We start from the raw sequence: 12,520 nt of genomic DNA, 5'->3' as shown, positions 1-12,520 counted from the left end.
TTTGGTCCAAACTGCCTAGGTTCAAATTCTAGCTCTGACATTTGTTGGCTGTGCAACGTTGAGCAAGTTACTTAACCTCTCTGTGTCTTAGTTTCCTCATCTGTAAGATGGACATAATAATAATACCTGCATTGAATGGGTTGTTTTGAAAAATAGGTGAAAACATAAAACACTTGATACTGAGCAAGGATTCAACCAATGTCACCATAGCTATGAGAATCTACAGACTGGCAGAAATGGTAAAAGAAGCAAAAAGTTTGAATGGAGCAAAGATGAAATTTGGAATGCATAGGGCTTTCTGAAACATGAAACATTAAGAAAATCAAACACTTTTTTTGAACATTTCCTCCACTCTACTCTCTATCTGGGAATAGTAAAAATAGAGCATGTAAGTTTAAATCTTAAGACTGGATTTGTACATGGACAACTGAAACAAATATTTAGGGTAACAATTTTACTGTTTTTTAAAAGAATCTGTAAAAGACAGTCTAAAGTTTGAGGTATCCACCTTACTATGCGTATATATGAAAGTGCACTCACATGAATGTGTGTTCTTAAAAATATGCAAATGAGCCCTACTTTAAAGGCCAAGATCACTGAAAATAAGAAAAATCAGGGGCATAAAAAATGACACAGCTGTTAAAAACTAGTGAAAACCCAAAACATAATCATACAACAATGAGAGAAAGTCAACCAGGAACACTTTAACTTAGTTTAATAATATTTGCTCTAATGAATTTCAGGTTCAATGAGTTTCAAGTATGAAATTAATAGAAGAATTTAATAGCTACATAGTTTCAGTCCAACCATGAATAAAGAACAGTGTAAAAAGTACTAACAAAAATGGAATTGCTGTGTTATGATTGGAGTTTTCAATGCCCAAATACCCAGAGTAATGGTCCAAATTGTAGGCTAGTGCAATTGGATAACCCATTCTGATATACAGAATTTCCAGAAACACAAAGCTTCACTAATATCTAGCAAGTGATTTAAAGCCATTTTTATAAATAATGACATTTATTCAAAGTGAAGAGCCATATAGTTTATTAAAACTTTATAGTCCAGGAAGAATTATTGTTGGTTTTTTTACTTCGGGTCAGATATGAAATGCCTATTGTGACCATTAGATATATAGATGACAACCAATGTAAGTAGGCTACACATATACGTATATAAAAATAAGTTAAAATGTTGAAAAAATTAACACTGCAAAATATCCGTAGGTTTGAATTCATAATCCTGAAAAAAATTGCTACATACACATTTATTTTGTTGCTTTTCAGCAGAAAAATTATTTTACAAATGTGGGCCGGAGTTATATGGTTATTTAAAAGCATATGGAACCTGGCAGTAGCACTAGCTAGAAATAAATTGGTTATTTTAAATTTTATCTATAGAATACATATTGTAACATACTCTGTGAGGATAGTACATATCTGTGCATAATAAACACGGCATGAAGGAAAGGCTACAGCTAAATACCAGATTTGTAAAGCATGGACTAAAGTGGTTCTACAGCAGCAGATTTTATTGGTCATGTCTAATTACAATTTTGAACTCACCTATTAGATATTTTTTCTGCAACTAGAAGCCACACAAAGTATTTTCATTGATGGCATAAAGGGATGTCCCAACTCTTATTTGAAGAACCTATCACTGCTGCCACAGAGTGAAGAGACATGGAAGAAATCATCTCCAGCAGAGCCGGGAAGATGCCCATTTGCCTGGGTAGCTGTAGGATGGTAAAGAACTCAAAACCTTTCTTGGTGTGCTCCGAGTGGGAATCTTTGTAACAATGTTTTATTTTTTTCCCTTATTGATAGCCTCTGTTAAAAGCATAGGCTTTGAAGATAAGAGTGATACAATGAAATGCCTAACCTGATCATGAGATAGATTAAAAAAACTTAAATAGGTTATACTTTTTGCTTTGCTAAAAATAGAGAGCTTTGGAAAATTCTGAACATGGAGGGCCTGCTTATAATTCCGAATAGAAAGTTTAAGAGCCATGGTTCTGTCAACGTTATAACAGCTGTGGTTCTGTCAACATTCTAACAGTTGGGTAGAGTTTGGTAGTTAACATCTCAACTATTCTCTCAGTGTTGGGGAGGGTGATACAAGAACATTCCACTCATTGTCCCACTCTCTTGCGAGCTCTTCTTCTCAAAGGGTCTGCACTCTTTGATAGAGCCAAATATTCAAGCCAAATATCCTCCATGCCACAGAAACTATGGGAATGATTGACTATACCTGTAATTCTCCTGCCATTAAGAACATAACATTCACCTATTTCTAGTTTCATTTTTTGGGGTATACTTTTCACCATGATGACATCCTGTCTGTTTTCATACATAACTGGGCCCACATTTCATCATTTATTCTCCTCTGTTTCTTATACTCACTAAGGGCACCCAGACTAAATTCTCCTTTAGTGTCTAGAGACCATGCAGGTTGATTGTAATGTTTTTATGATGATGATAAGGGGTATTACATATAATTATGCAAAATGGCAATATGGCCTTAAGGTATCTCATTTCCAAACAACCTTCATTTAATGGCAGAAGGAGAACAGTCTCCAAATCCAATTGACCATACTCTGCCCATCTTACTGTTATTCAAAAATAATAAAACGATTCCTAGGATATTTACAGAGTAACAGAAAGTTTCCCTTGTTAGTATTAGATAGAAGTTAAACTTAACACCATTTTACCACCTTGGATAGCCTTAACTTATTAAATTTTATTTTTACTTTGAAGCTCAAACTTTTAATATTGCCTATAAGCAAATGGTTTGCCCCTGTTTTTTTTTTGCATTTTTTAAAAAAAAACTCCCATATGTTACTTACTTGTTTAAGCTTCTTTAGGTCTTCATCAAGTTCTAAGTTGTCCAAAATAACAGCAACAAACAAACTCAGGAGGATCTATAAAATGGTGAAATAACAATGCACATGCCATAAGTATCAAAATGTTACATATATAATATAGCTACCTAAAATATATTGAATATAGAATTCATTAAATGAAAGATAAACATGCAGTTATGAACCATTGCATAGACATTTCAAGGTATTTATCACAAATACATGAAATGCATATGTTCATTGAAATAATATAAAATGCTAATTTGCTTTATGAAGCCAACTTACTTAAAAAGGAAATTAAGATTTTTTGGAACTCAACAATCCCACTTCTGAGATTATTTTCTAAAAAAGTGATCTGAACTATTGATGAAAAGCTTAATATACACAGGTGCTTATTAGAGGGTCGTTTGTAATAAGGAAATATTAGAAATAACATCCAACCGTGCATGAATAGTCAATACAGTTATAGAGATTTATGTGGTAAGATACATGCAGCCATTATAAATTCCCATTGTGGTAGCTACTCTGCAAGATAGCCTCTAGCGTTGTTCTAGACTCCTGGTTCATGCCTTTGTGTAGTCACCTTCCACACTGAATATGGCTGGTCTGTGTCATCAGCAGGCTGCAGAAATGATTGTGTGTGACTTATGAGGCTAGGCAATAAAAGACACTGTGTCTTTACCCTTGGTCTCTCCTAGATCACCTGCTCTGATGGAAGTAGGTGCTATGTTGTGACGATGCTCAAGCAGCCCTTTGGAGAGGTCCACGTGGTGAGGAACTGAGGCCTCCTGCCAACAGCCACTGGAGTGACCCATTTTGGAAACAGCCACTCCAGTCCTAGTGAAACTTCAAGGTGACTGCAGCTGTAGGCAACATCTCAACTGCAACCTCTTAACACTTTGCACTAGAAACACCCAGCTAAGCCTGTCTCAGATTCCCAAATTTAAGAAACTCATTGAGATAATAAACATCTATTTACTGGTAGGCTTCTAATGTGTGGGTAATTTATTACATAGCAATAGATAACTAATACACTAGCAAATTTTTTTTTAACATAGTCGTTTCCATTTATTTTTATTTTTTAAATTATACTTTAAGTTCTAGGGTACATGTGCACAACATGCAGGTTTGTTACATATGTATACATGTGCCATATTGGTGTACTGCACCCATTAACTCGTCATTTACATTATGTGTATCTCCTAATGCTATCCCTCCCCCCTCCCCCACCCCACAACAGGCCCCGGTGTGTGATGTTCCCCTTCCTGTGTCCAAGTGTTCTCGTTGTTCAATCCCCACCTATGAGTGAGAACATGCATTGTTTGGTTTTCTGTTCTTGAGATAGTTTGCTCAGAATGATGGTTTCCGGCCACATCCATGTCCCTACAAAGCACATGAACTCATCCTTTTCTACGGCTGCATAGTATTCCATGATGTATATCTGCCACATTTTCTTAATCCAGTCTGTCACGGATGGACATTTGGGTTGGTTCCAAGTCTTTGCTATTTTGAGTAGTGCCACAATAAACACACGTGTGCATGTGTCTTTATAGTAGCATGATTTATAATCCTTTGGGTATATACCCAGTAATGGGACGGCTGGGTCAAATGGTATTTCTAGTTCTAGATCCTTGAGGAATCACCACACTGTCTTCCACAATGGTTAAACTAGTTTACGGTCCCACCAACAGTGTAAAAGTGTTCCTGTTTCTCCACATCCTCTCCAGCACCTGTTGTTTCCTGACTTTTTAATGATCTCCATTCTAACTGGTGTGAGATGGTATCTCATTATGGTTTTGATTTGTATTTTTCTGATGGCTAGTGATGATGAACATTTTTTCATGTGTCTGTTGGCTGCAAAAATGTCTTCTTTTCAGACGTCTCTGTTCATATCCTTTGCCCACTTTTTGATGGGGTTGTTTTTTTCTTGTAAATGTGTTTGAGTTATTTGCAGGTTCTGGATATTAGCCCTTTGTCAGATGAGTAGATTGCAAAAATTTTCTCCCATTCTGTAGGTTGCCTGTTCACTCTGCTGGTAGTTTCTTTTGCTGTGCAGAAGCTCTTTAGTTTAATTAGATCCCATTTGTCAATTTTGGCTTTTGTTGCCATTGTTTTTGATGTTTCAGACATGAAGTCCTTGCCCATGCCTATGTCCTGAATGGTATTGCCTAGGTTTTCTTCTAGGGTTTTTATGGTTTTAGGTCTAACATTTAAGTCTCTAATCCATCTTGAATTAATTTTTGTATAAGGTGTAATGAAGGGATCCAGTTTCAGCTTTCTACATATAGCTAGCCAGTTTTCCCAGCACCATTTATTAAATAGGGAATCCTTTCCCCATTTCTTGTTTTTGTCAGGTTTGTCAAAGATCAGATGGCTGTAGATGTGTGGTATTATGTCTGAGGGCTCTGTTCTGTTCCATTGGTCTATATATCTGTTTTGGTACCAGTACCATGCTGTTTTGGTTTCTGTAGCCTTGTAGTGTAGTTTGAAGTCAGGTAGTGTGATGCCTCCAGTTTTGTTCTTTTGGTTTGGGATTGTCTTGGCAATGCATGCTCTTTTTTGGTTCCACATGAACTTTAAAGTAGTTTTTTCCCTATTCTGTGAAGAAAGTCATTGGTAGCTTAATGGGAGTGGCATTGAATCTATAAATTACCTTTTTTTCACGATATTGATTCATTCTTCCTATCCATGAGCATGGAATGTTCTTCCATTTGTTTCACGATATTAATTCATTCTTCCTATATTTTTTCATGATATTGATTCATTCTTCCTATCCATGAGCATGGAATGTTTTTCCATTTGTTTGTGTCCTCTTTTATTTCATTGAGCAGTGATTTTTAGTTCTCCTTGAAGAGGTCCTTCACATCCCTTGTAAGTTGGATTCCTAGGTATTTTCTTCTATTAGAAGGAATTTTTATGGTGTTGAAAACACTTACATTATAATAGTAAATAAGAGTATATAAATGGTAGAAGCATAACTATGCATATAATGGAGTAATAGAGAAAATGCTTGAAAGAGGTACTTTAGAAATATTAATGGTACTTGCTTTTGTGTATTGGAGTAATACATTTTTTCCTTTTTCTAAAAATTTTATGATTTTCTGATTTTTAAAAAATGTATGCTTCTTTTAGAACAGGTAAATAAAACAACAAAATAGTATAATTTTAAAAAATATTTTACTTTCTAGTCCCTCTTCAACTTTGAATTTTCTAAAGTCCCACATTCACTTGATCATCTTTTTCATTTCTAACTTATATTTTTCATTTCAGTTATCTTCTTAATGAATTATTCTCATTTGTTAATATTAGGTGGTTAAGCATGAAGGTCAGAAAGTTGAGATAATTCAGCCAGTGCTAGAGAAGTTATGCAGAAGTTAATGGCTAGCTCTTTTTCAATTTTAATGAGTATATCAACATGATTAAATTGTGATGGGACATGCCTGGCTTGGGACAAATGCCAGCACCCTTCTTTTCAACAGCCATGCCCTTTGGAGTCTTATCAGAGCTTGAAGAAGATACAGAATGATCTAGACTGGAGGGTTTTTATTAACATCACCATGACTAGTACACCACTGGTAACTGGGCATCAGGCTTATTCTGAACTAGACATGATTCCAAACTGGACATTTTAAAGTTCACTCCATGTTCAGCCCATTTCCCAAAACCTTGATGACAGAAAGTAATATCAGAGGCAGAGTCTACCTTCCCTTGCCTTGATTTCTCACGCCGAATTCTGAGATGTTCACCTGCTGGTTTCCTTCTGCAGGAGGGGATATCTTATACCCTTTCTTTCACCCCTGCGCACTGGTGCAGGCATTGCTCCATCCTAATTTAATCGGGTTTCCTATCTCTCTAGTGAAAGTGCAAACACGAATCTATAAAAAGTGAGGTCGGAAGGGATCCTGTTCGCCTCCCTTTTCTTAGAGCATTTCCTTTACAAGACTTGGAATTGCAAATTCTTTCCCTTTCCGTTTGAGATGTATATAAATACTTTTAAAAGCCAAATAAGCTTCTCACCAGTTCTACAACCTAAAAGAATGTTTTCCTTGAGGGCTGTCTCCTTGAAGTAACGTAAACATCAAGGAAGACAGAGCCTCCATCTCCCCTTCTCCATGGAGGGTGGGAGTTTAGACATCTGGCTCCAAGTTGTAAACTTACCTACTTGTCACAGAAATATGAGAAGTTTTAATTTTCCTTTGGATAAAGGCAATCAGCTCCCACAGATGGCCACCCCAGTTACCAGGTGAATTTAGGATAAACTATATTTAACAAGTGGTGCTGTCAAGTCTTCTTACTTGAGGACTAGTTATTTCTATTTTGAGAACACGTATGGAAAGTGGTGATATAAAAGAGGGAGGTATTTTCTGCCTCTGTGATCTCTTTAACAGATTGCCAGTGATGTGCATTGCAGCCTGTGTTAGTGCTTATTCAATAATAAAACTGGGCTTTCTCTCCTCTACCTTTAAGGAGAGGTTTCATGGGTTGGCAGATTTCATTTTTAATTATATCCCCCAAACCGGACAGATGGCAGGCTACTTAAGGACGGCAAGGCTATGTTATTCGATTAAATTCGACAAACAGTTGATTGGACTCCATGGATGTATGAGGCACTGCCTGGTCAGGAACATAAATACAATATTGCACTCACAGAAATGATGTTTATCATTGAATTAAGCAAACATAGAAGAGAGCACTGTGCTTGGAGTCACAGAGCTCAGGTAGCAAACAGGCTCTGCCAGCTATAAGCCACGTGGCAACTGCTGGCCCACAGTGAGTTCTGGTGCCCTCGTTTGTAAAATATTTAATAATAGCTCAACAAATTGCAGATTTTTCTTTTCATTTAATTCTCCTCGAGCAACCCTGACGTGTAGTATAGCTATACAATGTCTGAAAATATACAGACACAAAATTAGTTATGCAAAGCTAAAATAAATGTCTTGGTTTTTCTACAAACGAGTTGAATTTGGTGCACAATCCCTCCATTTCTGTTGGTGGCTGGAAACATCATCTTGCTACATCAATTCAATTCAGTCCTTTCAAGCTCAGTTACATTTGAATGAATGCTTCTTTCCTTGTTAGGGGTAGTTTAAGATCAAGGTTACCCACAACAAGCTGGGTAATGTGTCCTCCATCCCCCATCGGGGGAACTGATGAGGCTGTATTGGGGGTTTGGGGTTTTCTCTCTGCTGACTTGGCCACCATCTCAGCTCCCAAAGCTAAGAGCTCTGATTCCCACTGATGTCCTCTGTATGTGCTTCCTAGAGTACTGGAACACAGTGCACGGAGTTGGTGGCTTCAAACACCCGACATTTATTTGATCACAATTCTGGAGGCCAGAGTCCAAAATTGAGTTGTCGGCAAGACCACACTCTCTCCAAAGACCATGGGGGAGAATGGTTCCTTGTCTCTTCCAGCTACTGGTGGCCTCCACTGTCCCTTGGCTTGTGGCTTTGTAACACCAGTCACTTGGCCTTTATCTGCACAAGGCTTTCTCTCTGTGTCTTGTGCTCTTCTGTCTCTTACAAGGACACTTGTCATTGGACTTAGGGCCGACCCAGATAATCCCGGATGATCTCATCACAAGATCCTTAATTTAATTACATCTGCAAAGACCCTTTTTCCAACGAGGTCATGTTCATAGGTTCTGTGGATTAAGCCATGGTCATATCTTTTGGGGAGGCCCACTTAATTCACTATACTCTCTGACTGGTCTTTTTTGTTGAGACAGGGTCTCACTTTGTCACGTAGGCTGGAGTGCAGTAGTGCGATCTCAACTCACTGCAGCCTCCACCTCCTGGGTTCAAGCGATCCTCCCATCTCAGCCTCCCAAGTAGCTGGGACTACAGGCACCTACCACCACGCCTGGCTACATTTTTTTTTTTTTTTGTATTTTTTGTAGAGACAAGGTTTCACTATGTTGACCAGGCTGGTCGCGAACTCCTGAGCTCATGAGATCCTTGGATCTTGGCCTTCCAAAGTGCTAGGATTACAGGTGTGAGTCACCGTGCCTGGCCACCACATGGTCTTTGGCTCGGGCTGCTGTTCCCACAACAGATGTATTAGCTCTCAACTCTCAGGGAAACTTAGAAAGCGCTGCCATTCCACTTGGAACTAATGGAGACTTGTTCTTGTGGGATCTTCTGGGCCTCTCCACCTAGAACTCTCAGGTAGCTGCCCAACTCTGCCCAGGCTGCCCCAGGACCATGTGGGGCCCCAGCAAGGTTCTTTCCCCAACAAGTTCCAAGAAGAATTAGGGTCAAGTCTTGGATGTCAAAACACACCTGGGTGGGTACCAACACTGCCGATGTCCCCAAGTGAGGTGTGTGGGCATCTCCCACGGAAACAGGCTTTGTCTCTCTCTCTCCAGGGCTTTCTCTGTCTTATGCTCCATCCCAGAAATCAGTCCTATTTCTTCTCAGAAAGCAGAAATGTGAAAGAAAATTGGAGCGTAGAGGGGAAGGGCGGCCACGCAAGTGTGAAGGAGGAGGACCAGAAATGAAGCCCCATCCGAATTCACACATGTAGTTCTGTACCATTTTGAAGCATTTAGACTTGGAGAGTCTATCTGGGCACATGGGCCAGGGGGGCATTTTCTGAACACTACTTATTGAAGATTGTGAGACAATGACAGAGACCCAAGGATGCTCTCCAAAGCCACGCAGAGGCCACGGAGATGGCTGATTTTGGGAAAAGAGCTGTGAGAAAGGCATTCCAGGTGGCGTGGTCAGGGCCTGGTGAGTCTGGCCAGAGTCTGGCTTCCAGGCAGAGGGTTTGGAGGCTGGAGAGGAAGGCAGTATGGGCAGGCGTCTTGAGTGCCACAGAGGTCATGGATAAGAGAGGGAGGCTGGAATAGTCACAAAGTGATGACATCAGTTTCTTTCTGCTAAATTTTTCCTTTTAAAAGTTCTGAGGTTGGGAGGCTGAGGCAGGAGAATCACTTGAATCAGGGAGTCAGAGGTTGCAGTAAGCCAGGATCGCGCCACTGCACTCCAGCCTGGTGACAGAGAGAGACTCTGTCTCCGAAAAAAAAAAGAAAAAAAAAGTTCTGGGTTTTTTTGTGTGTTTTCATTTTTAATGCATGTAATGCAGCCATTTAAAACTGGCTCAGCTGGGTGTGGTGGCTCATGCCTGTAATCCCAGCAGTTTGGGAAGCTGAGGCAGAATTGCTTGACCCCAGGAATTTGAGACAAGCCTGGGCAACCCCATCTCTCATTAAAAAAAAAAAAATCAGTCAGGTGTGATGGTGCATGCCTGTGGTCCTAGCTACTTAAGAGGAGGCTGAGGTGGGAGGATTTCTTGAGCCTGGGAGGTCAAGGCTGCAGTGAACTGTGAATGTGCCACTGCACTCTAGCCTGGGTGACAGAGCAAGTCCCTGTCTCCAAAAACTAAAAACAAACAACAACAACAAAAAATAAACTGGATCACTGAAATAGTCACTAGACAGGGGTAAGTACAGTTTGACAAAAGGTTATTAGACATGTGTTTTCTTACCTTGGTTAAACAAGAAACCAGTATATTTTATACTTTTTCCTTGGGGGAAAGAGAGAAAGGCCACCCTCAGAGCAGAAGAACAGACAGAGTCATGGCATGCCAGCTGCACCGGCTCCTCATGGCAGATGCCTTTGATATTGGCTGCGGATGGGAGAAGGCAAGACTCCTAAAGGCAGAGCTTTGGCTTCTCTGGGAAAACGTTGTGGGACTTTGCAATAGTAAGGCCCAAACTTACAGAATTGAGAACAAACTCTTGGGGAGGGGGTTGGCAGCAAATTTAAGAATAATATAATGAAGTTTGAAGTTAGCTGGAAAGTAGCATAAACCTAATTTTATTCAGCAAATATCTTTGTTTAGGCATCATTATTTCAATTAATGTGACAACGGGGTGACAAAAGCACAAACGTTCAAAACAGAGACCGGTTCAAAATGTGTGGGTGTGGTAGGGGGCTTGGGTTTGCCCCTGAAGCCCTATTTGAAGGTAGACTTTGAGATTGATCCTCATCTCCCTGTCCCTGGCCTGTAAGACACTGTGATAAGGTGGCAACTGGTACTCAGGGTGAGAGATGACTAAAGTCTGGCCCAAGGCTTTGGCCGTGTCTTTGCAATGGAAACAGAAGATTCAGGAGGTGCAGGGTGAGTCTGTAACTGATTGCCAGGAGGTAAGAACGACTTTGCAGTTCTTTTCTCACAGACTCTAATACGGTGACAACAACCACTGTGAAAAAGAGGTAGAAGTGAAGGAAGAATGGCAGCTTGGTGTCCATCATATTTCATTTATGTTGTCAATGATACAGTATTTTCCTACAGACCCAGTGCAACGTGGATTTGGACTGAAAGAGCAAGTTGACCTGGGTGTCAGACACTTGCCATCACATGGTATAGAAAGTCAAGGGAATGGGTGACAAGCCCTCGTTCTGAAAGGAAGCACCATTTTTCAGTTCTGAGTGTTCTCATTTGTTCTGTTTTTACAGAAAGCTGAGGTAATGCTCATTAGCAATCGGAACCCATTACAGCGATGTCTGCATGTTACTTTCAGTTAATGTTTACCGACACTGCCACATGTTGCTGTGCCCAAAGGTTTTTCTATAGCCACTAAATGTGATTTACAGGTTTATATTAAAATGGTATTGATGTAATAATGGAATTTTACAGGACTTGCCACATTGAATCACAAGAGTGTCATCATATGTATGAAACACTTTTACCTTTGCACTTTGACTGTTCTAAATTATGCAACTAATTTGCTTTGCATTATTTAATATTTAGATTTATGTGATATTTCTATTTATTTATTTATTTATTTATTGAGGCAGAGTCTCTCTCACCCAGTCTGGAGTGCAGTGGTGAGATCTCAGCTCACTGCAACCTCTACCTCCTGGGTTCAAGCGATTCCCCTGCCTCAGCCTCCGAAGTAGCTGGGATTACAGGTGCCCACTACCACATCAGGCTAATTTTTGTGTGTTTAGTAGACACAGGGTTTTACCATGTTGATCAGGCTGGTCTGGAACTCCCAACTTCAGGTGATTCACCCACCTCAGCCTCCCATAGTGCTGGGATTATAGGGGGAGCCACCACGCCTGGCCTGATATTTCAATTTATAATGCAACAGGACATCCTCTGTCCCTACTTTTTTAGCAATATAACTTCAGGGGGAAAAGGCTAATGACATCACCTTTCATTTCCTCTTGAACTCTGCTAAGTACACATATGCTTTCAACACAGTGGTGTTTAGTTTGTACAATGCTATAAAAAAGAAAGTCAAATACCTATTTTTTAATGCATTTACTACTCGGCACTTTTAACAGGTCTATAGCATTTGATCATATTAATATGCAACATAGTATTTGTTCTATTGTGTAATACACAACTGATGTATGTATCCACCTTTTAATTTTATGATCGATATTGATACATTATGAATCAGTGATGTCAATGAAAAAGTGGAGAATAACAATATATTCGATATCTAATTCTTTACTAGTTCCCTCAGATTACAATGCCCTTTGCTAAGAGATGTTTAGCACTGACAATGCATTCAGTGTGGAAAATGCCACGTTGTCAGGCCTGCTGAAGCCTGGGAAATCTCTCTCAGAATATTTATGAATGACATAATAGAGTTTTGACCTTTCAGCTTAGTGGATTTCAAAAACATAATTTTCCAGGTTCAAT

General features: G+C 39.5%; 1 protein-coding gene across 5 annotated transcripts in view; it reads right to left on the bottom strand.

Moving 5' to 3' along the window:
• LOC105478008 (sodium leak channel, non-selective) overlaps window positions 1-12,520 on the bottom strand; it is a 369,785-nt gene that overhangs the window by 120,336 nt on the left and 236,929 nt on the right. For all 5 annotated transcript variants that reach the window (XM_071081072.1, XM_071081074.1, XM_071081073.1 and 2 more), the window contains one exon: window positions 2,843-2,917. In XM_071081072.1, the coding sequence (XP_070937173.1) occupies window positions 2,843-2,917 (75 nt within the window). The remainder of the gene's footprint in view (window positions 1-2,842; window positions 2,918-12,520) is intronic.

The sequence above is a fragment of the Macaca nemestrina genome, chromosome 16 (genome assembly GCF_043159975.1).
Source record: "Macaca nemestrina isolate mMacNem1 chromosome 16, mMacNem.hap1, whole genome shotgun sequence".
NCBI lineage: Eukaryota > Metazoa > Chordata > Mammalia > Primates > Cercopithecidae > Macaca > Macaca nemestrina.
This window is presented reverse-complemented; position numbering and strand designations above follow the sequence as displayed.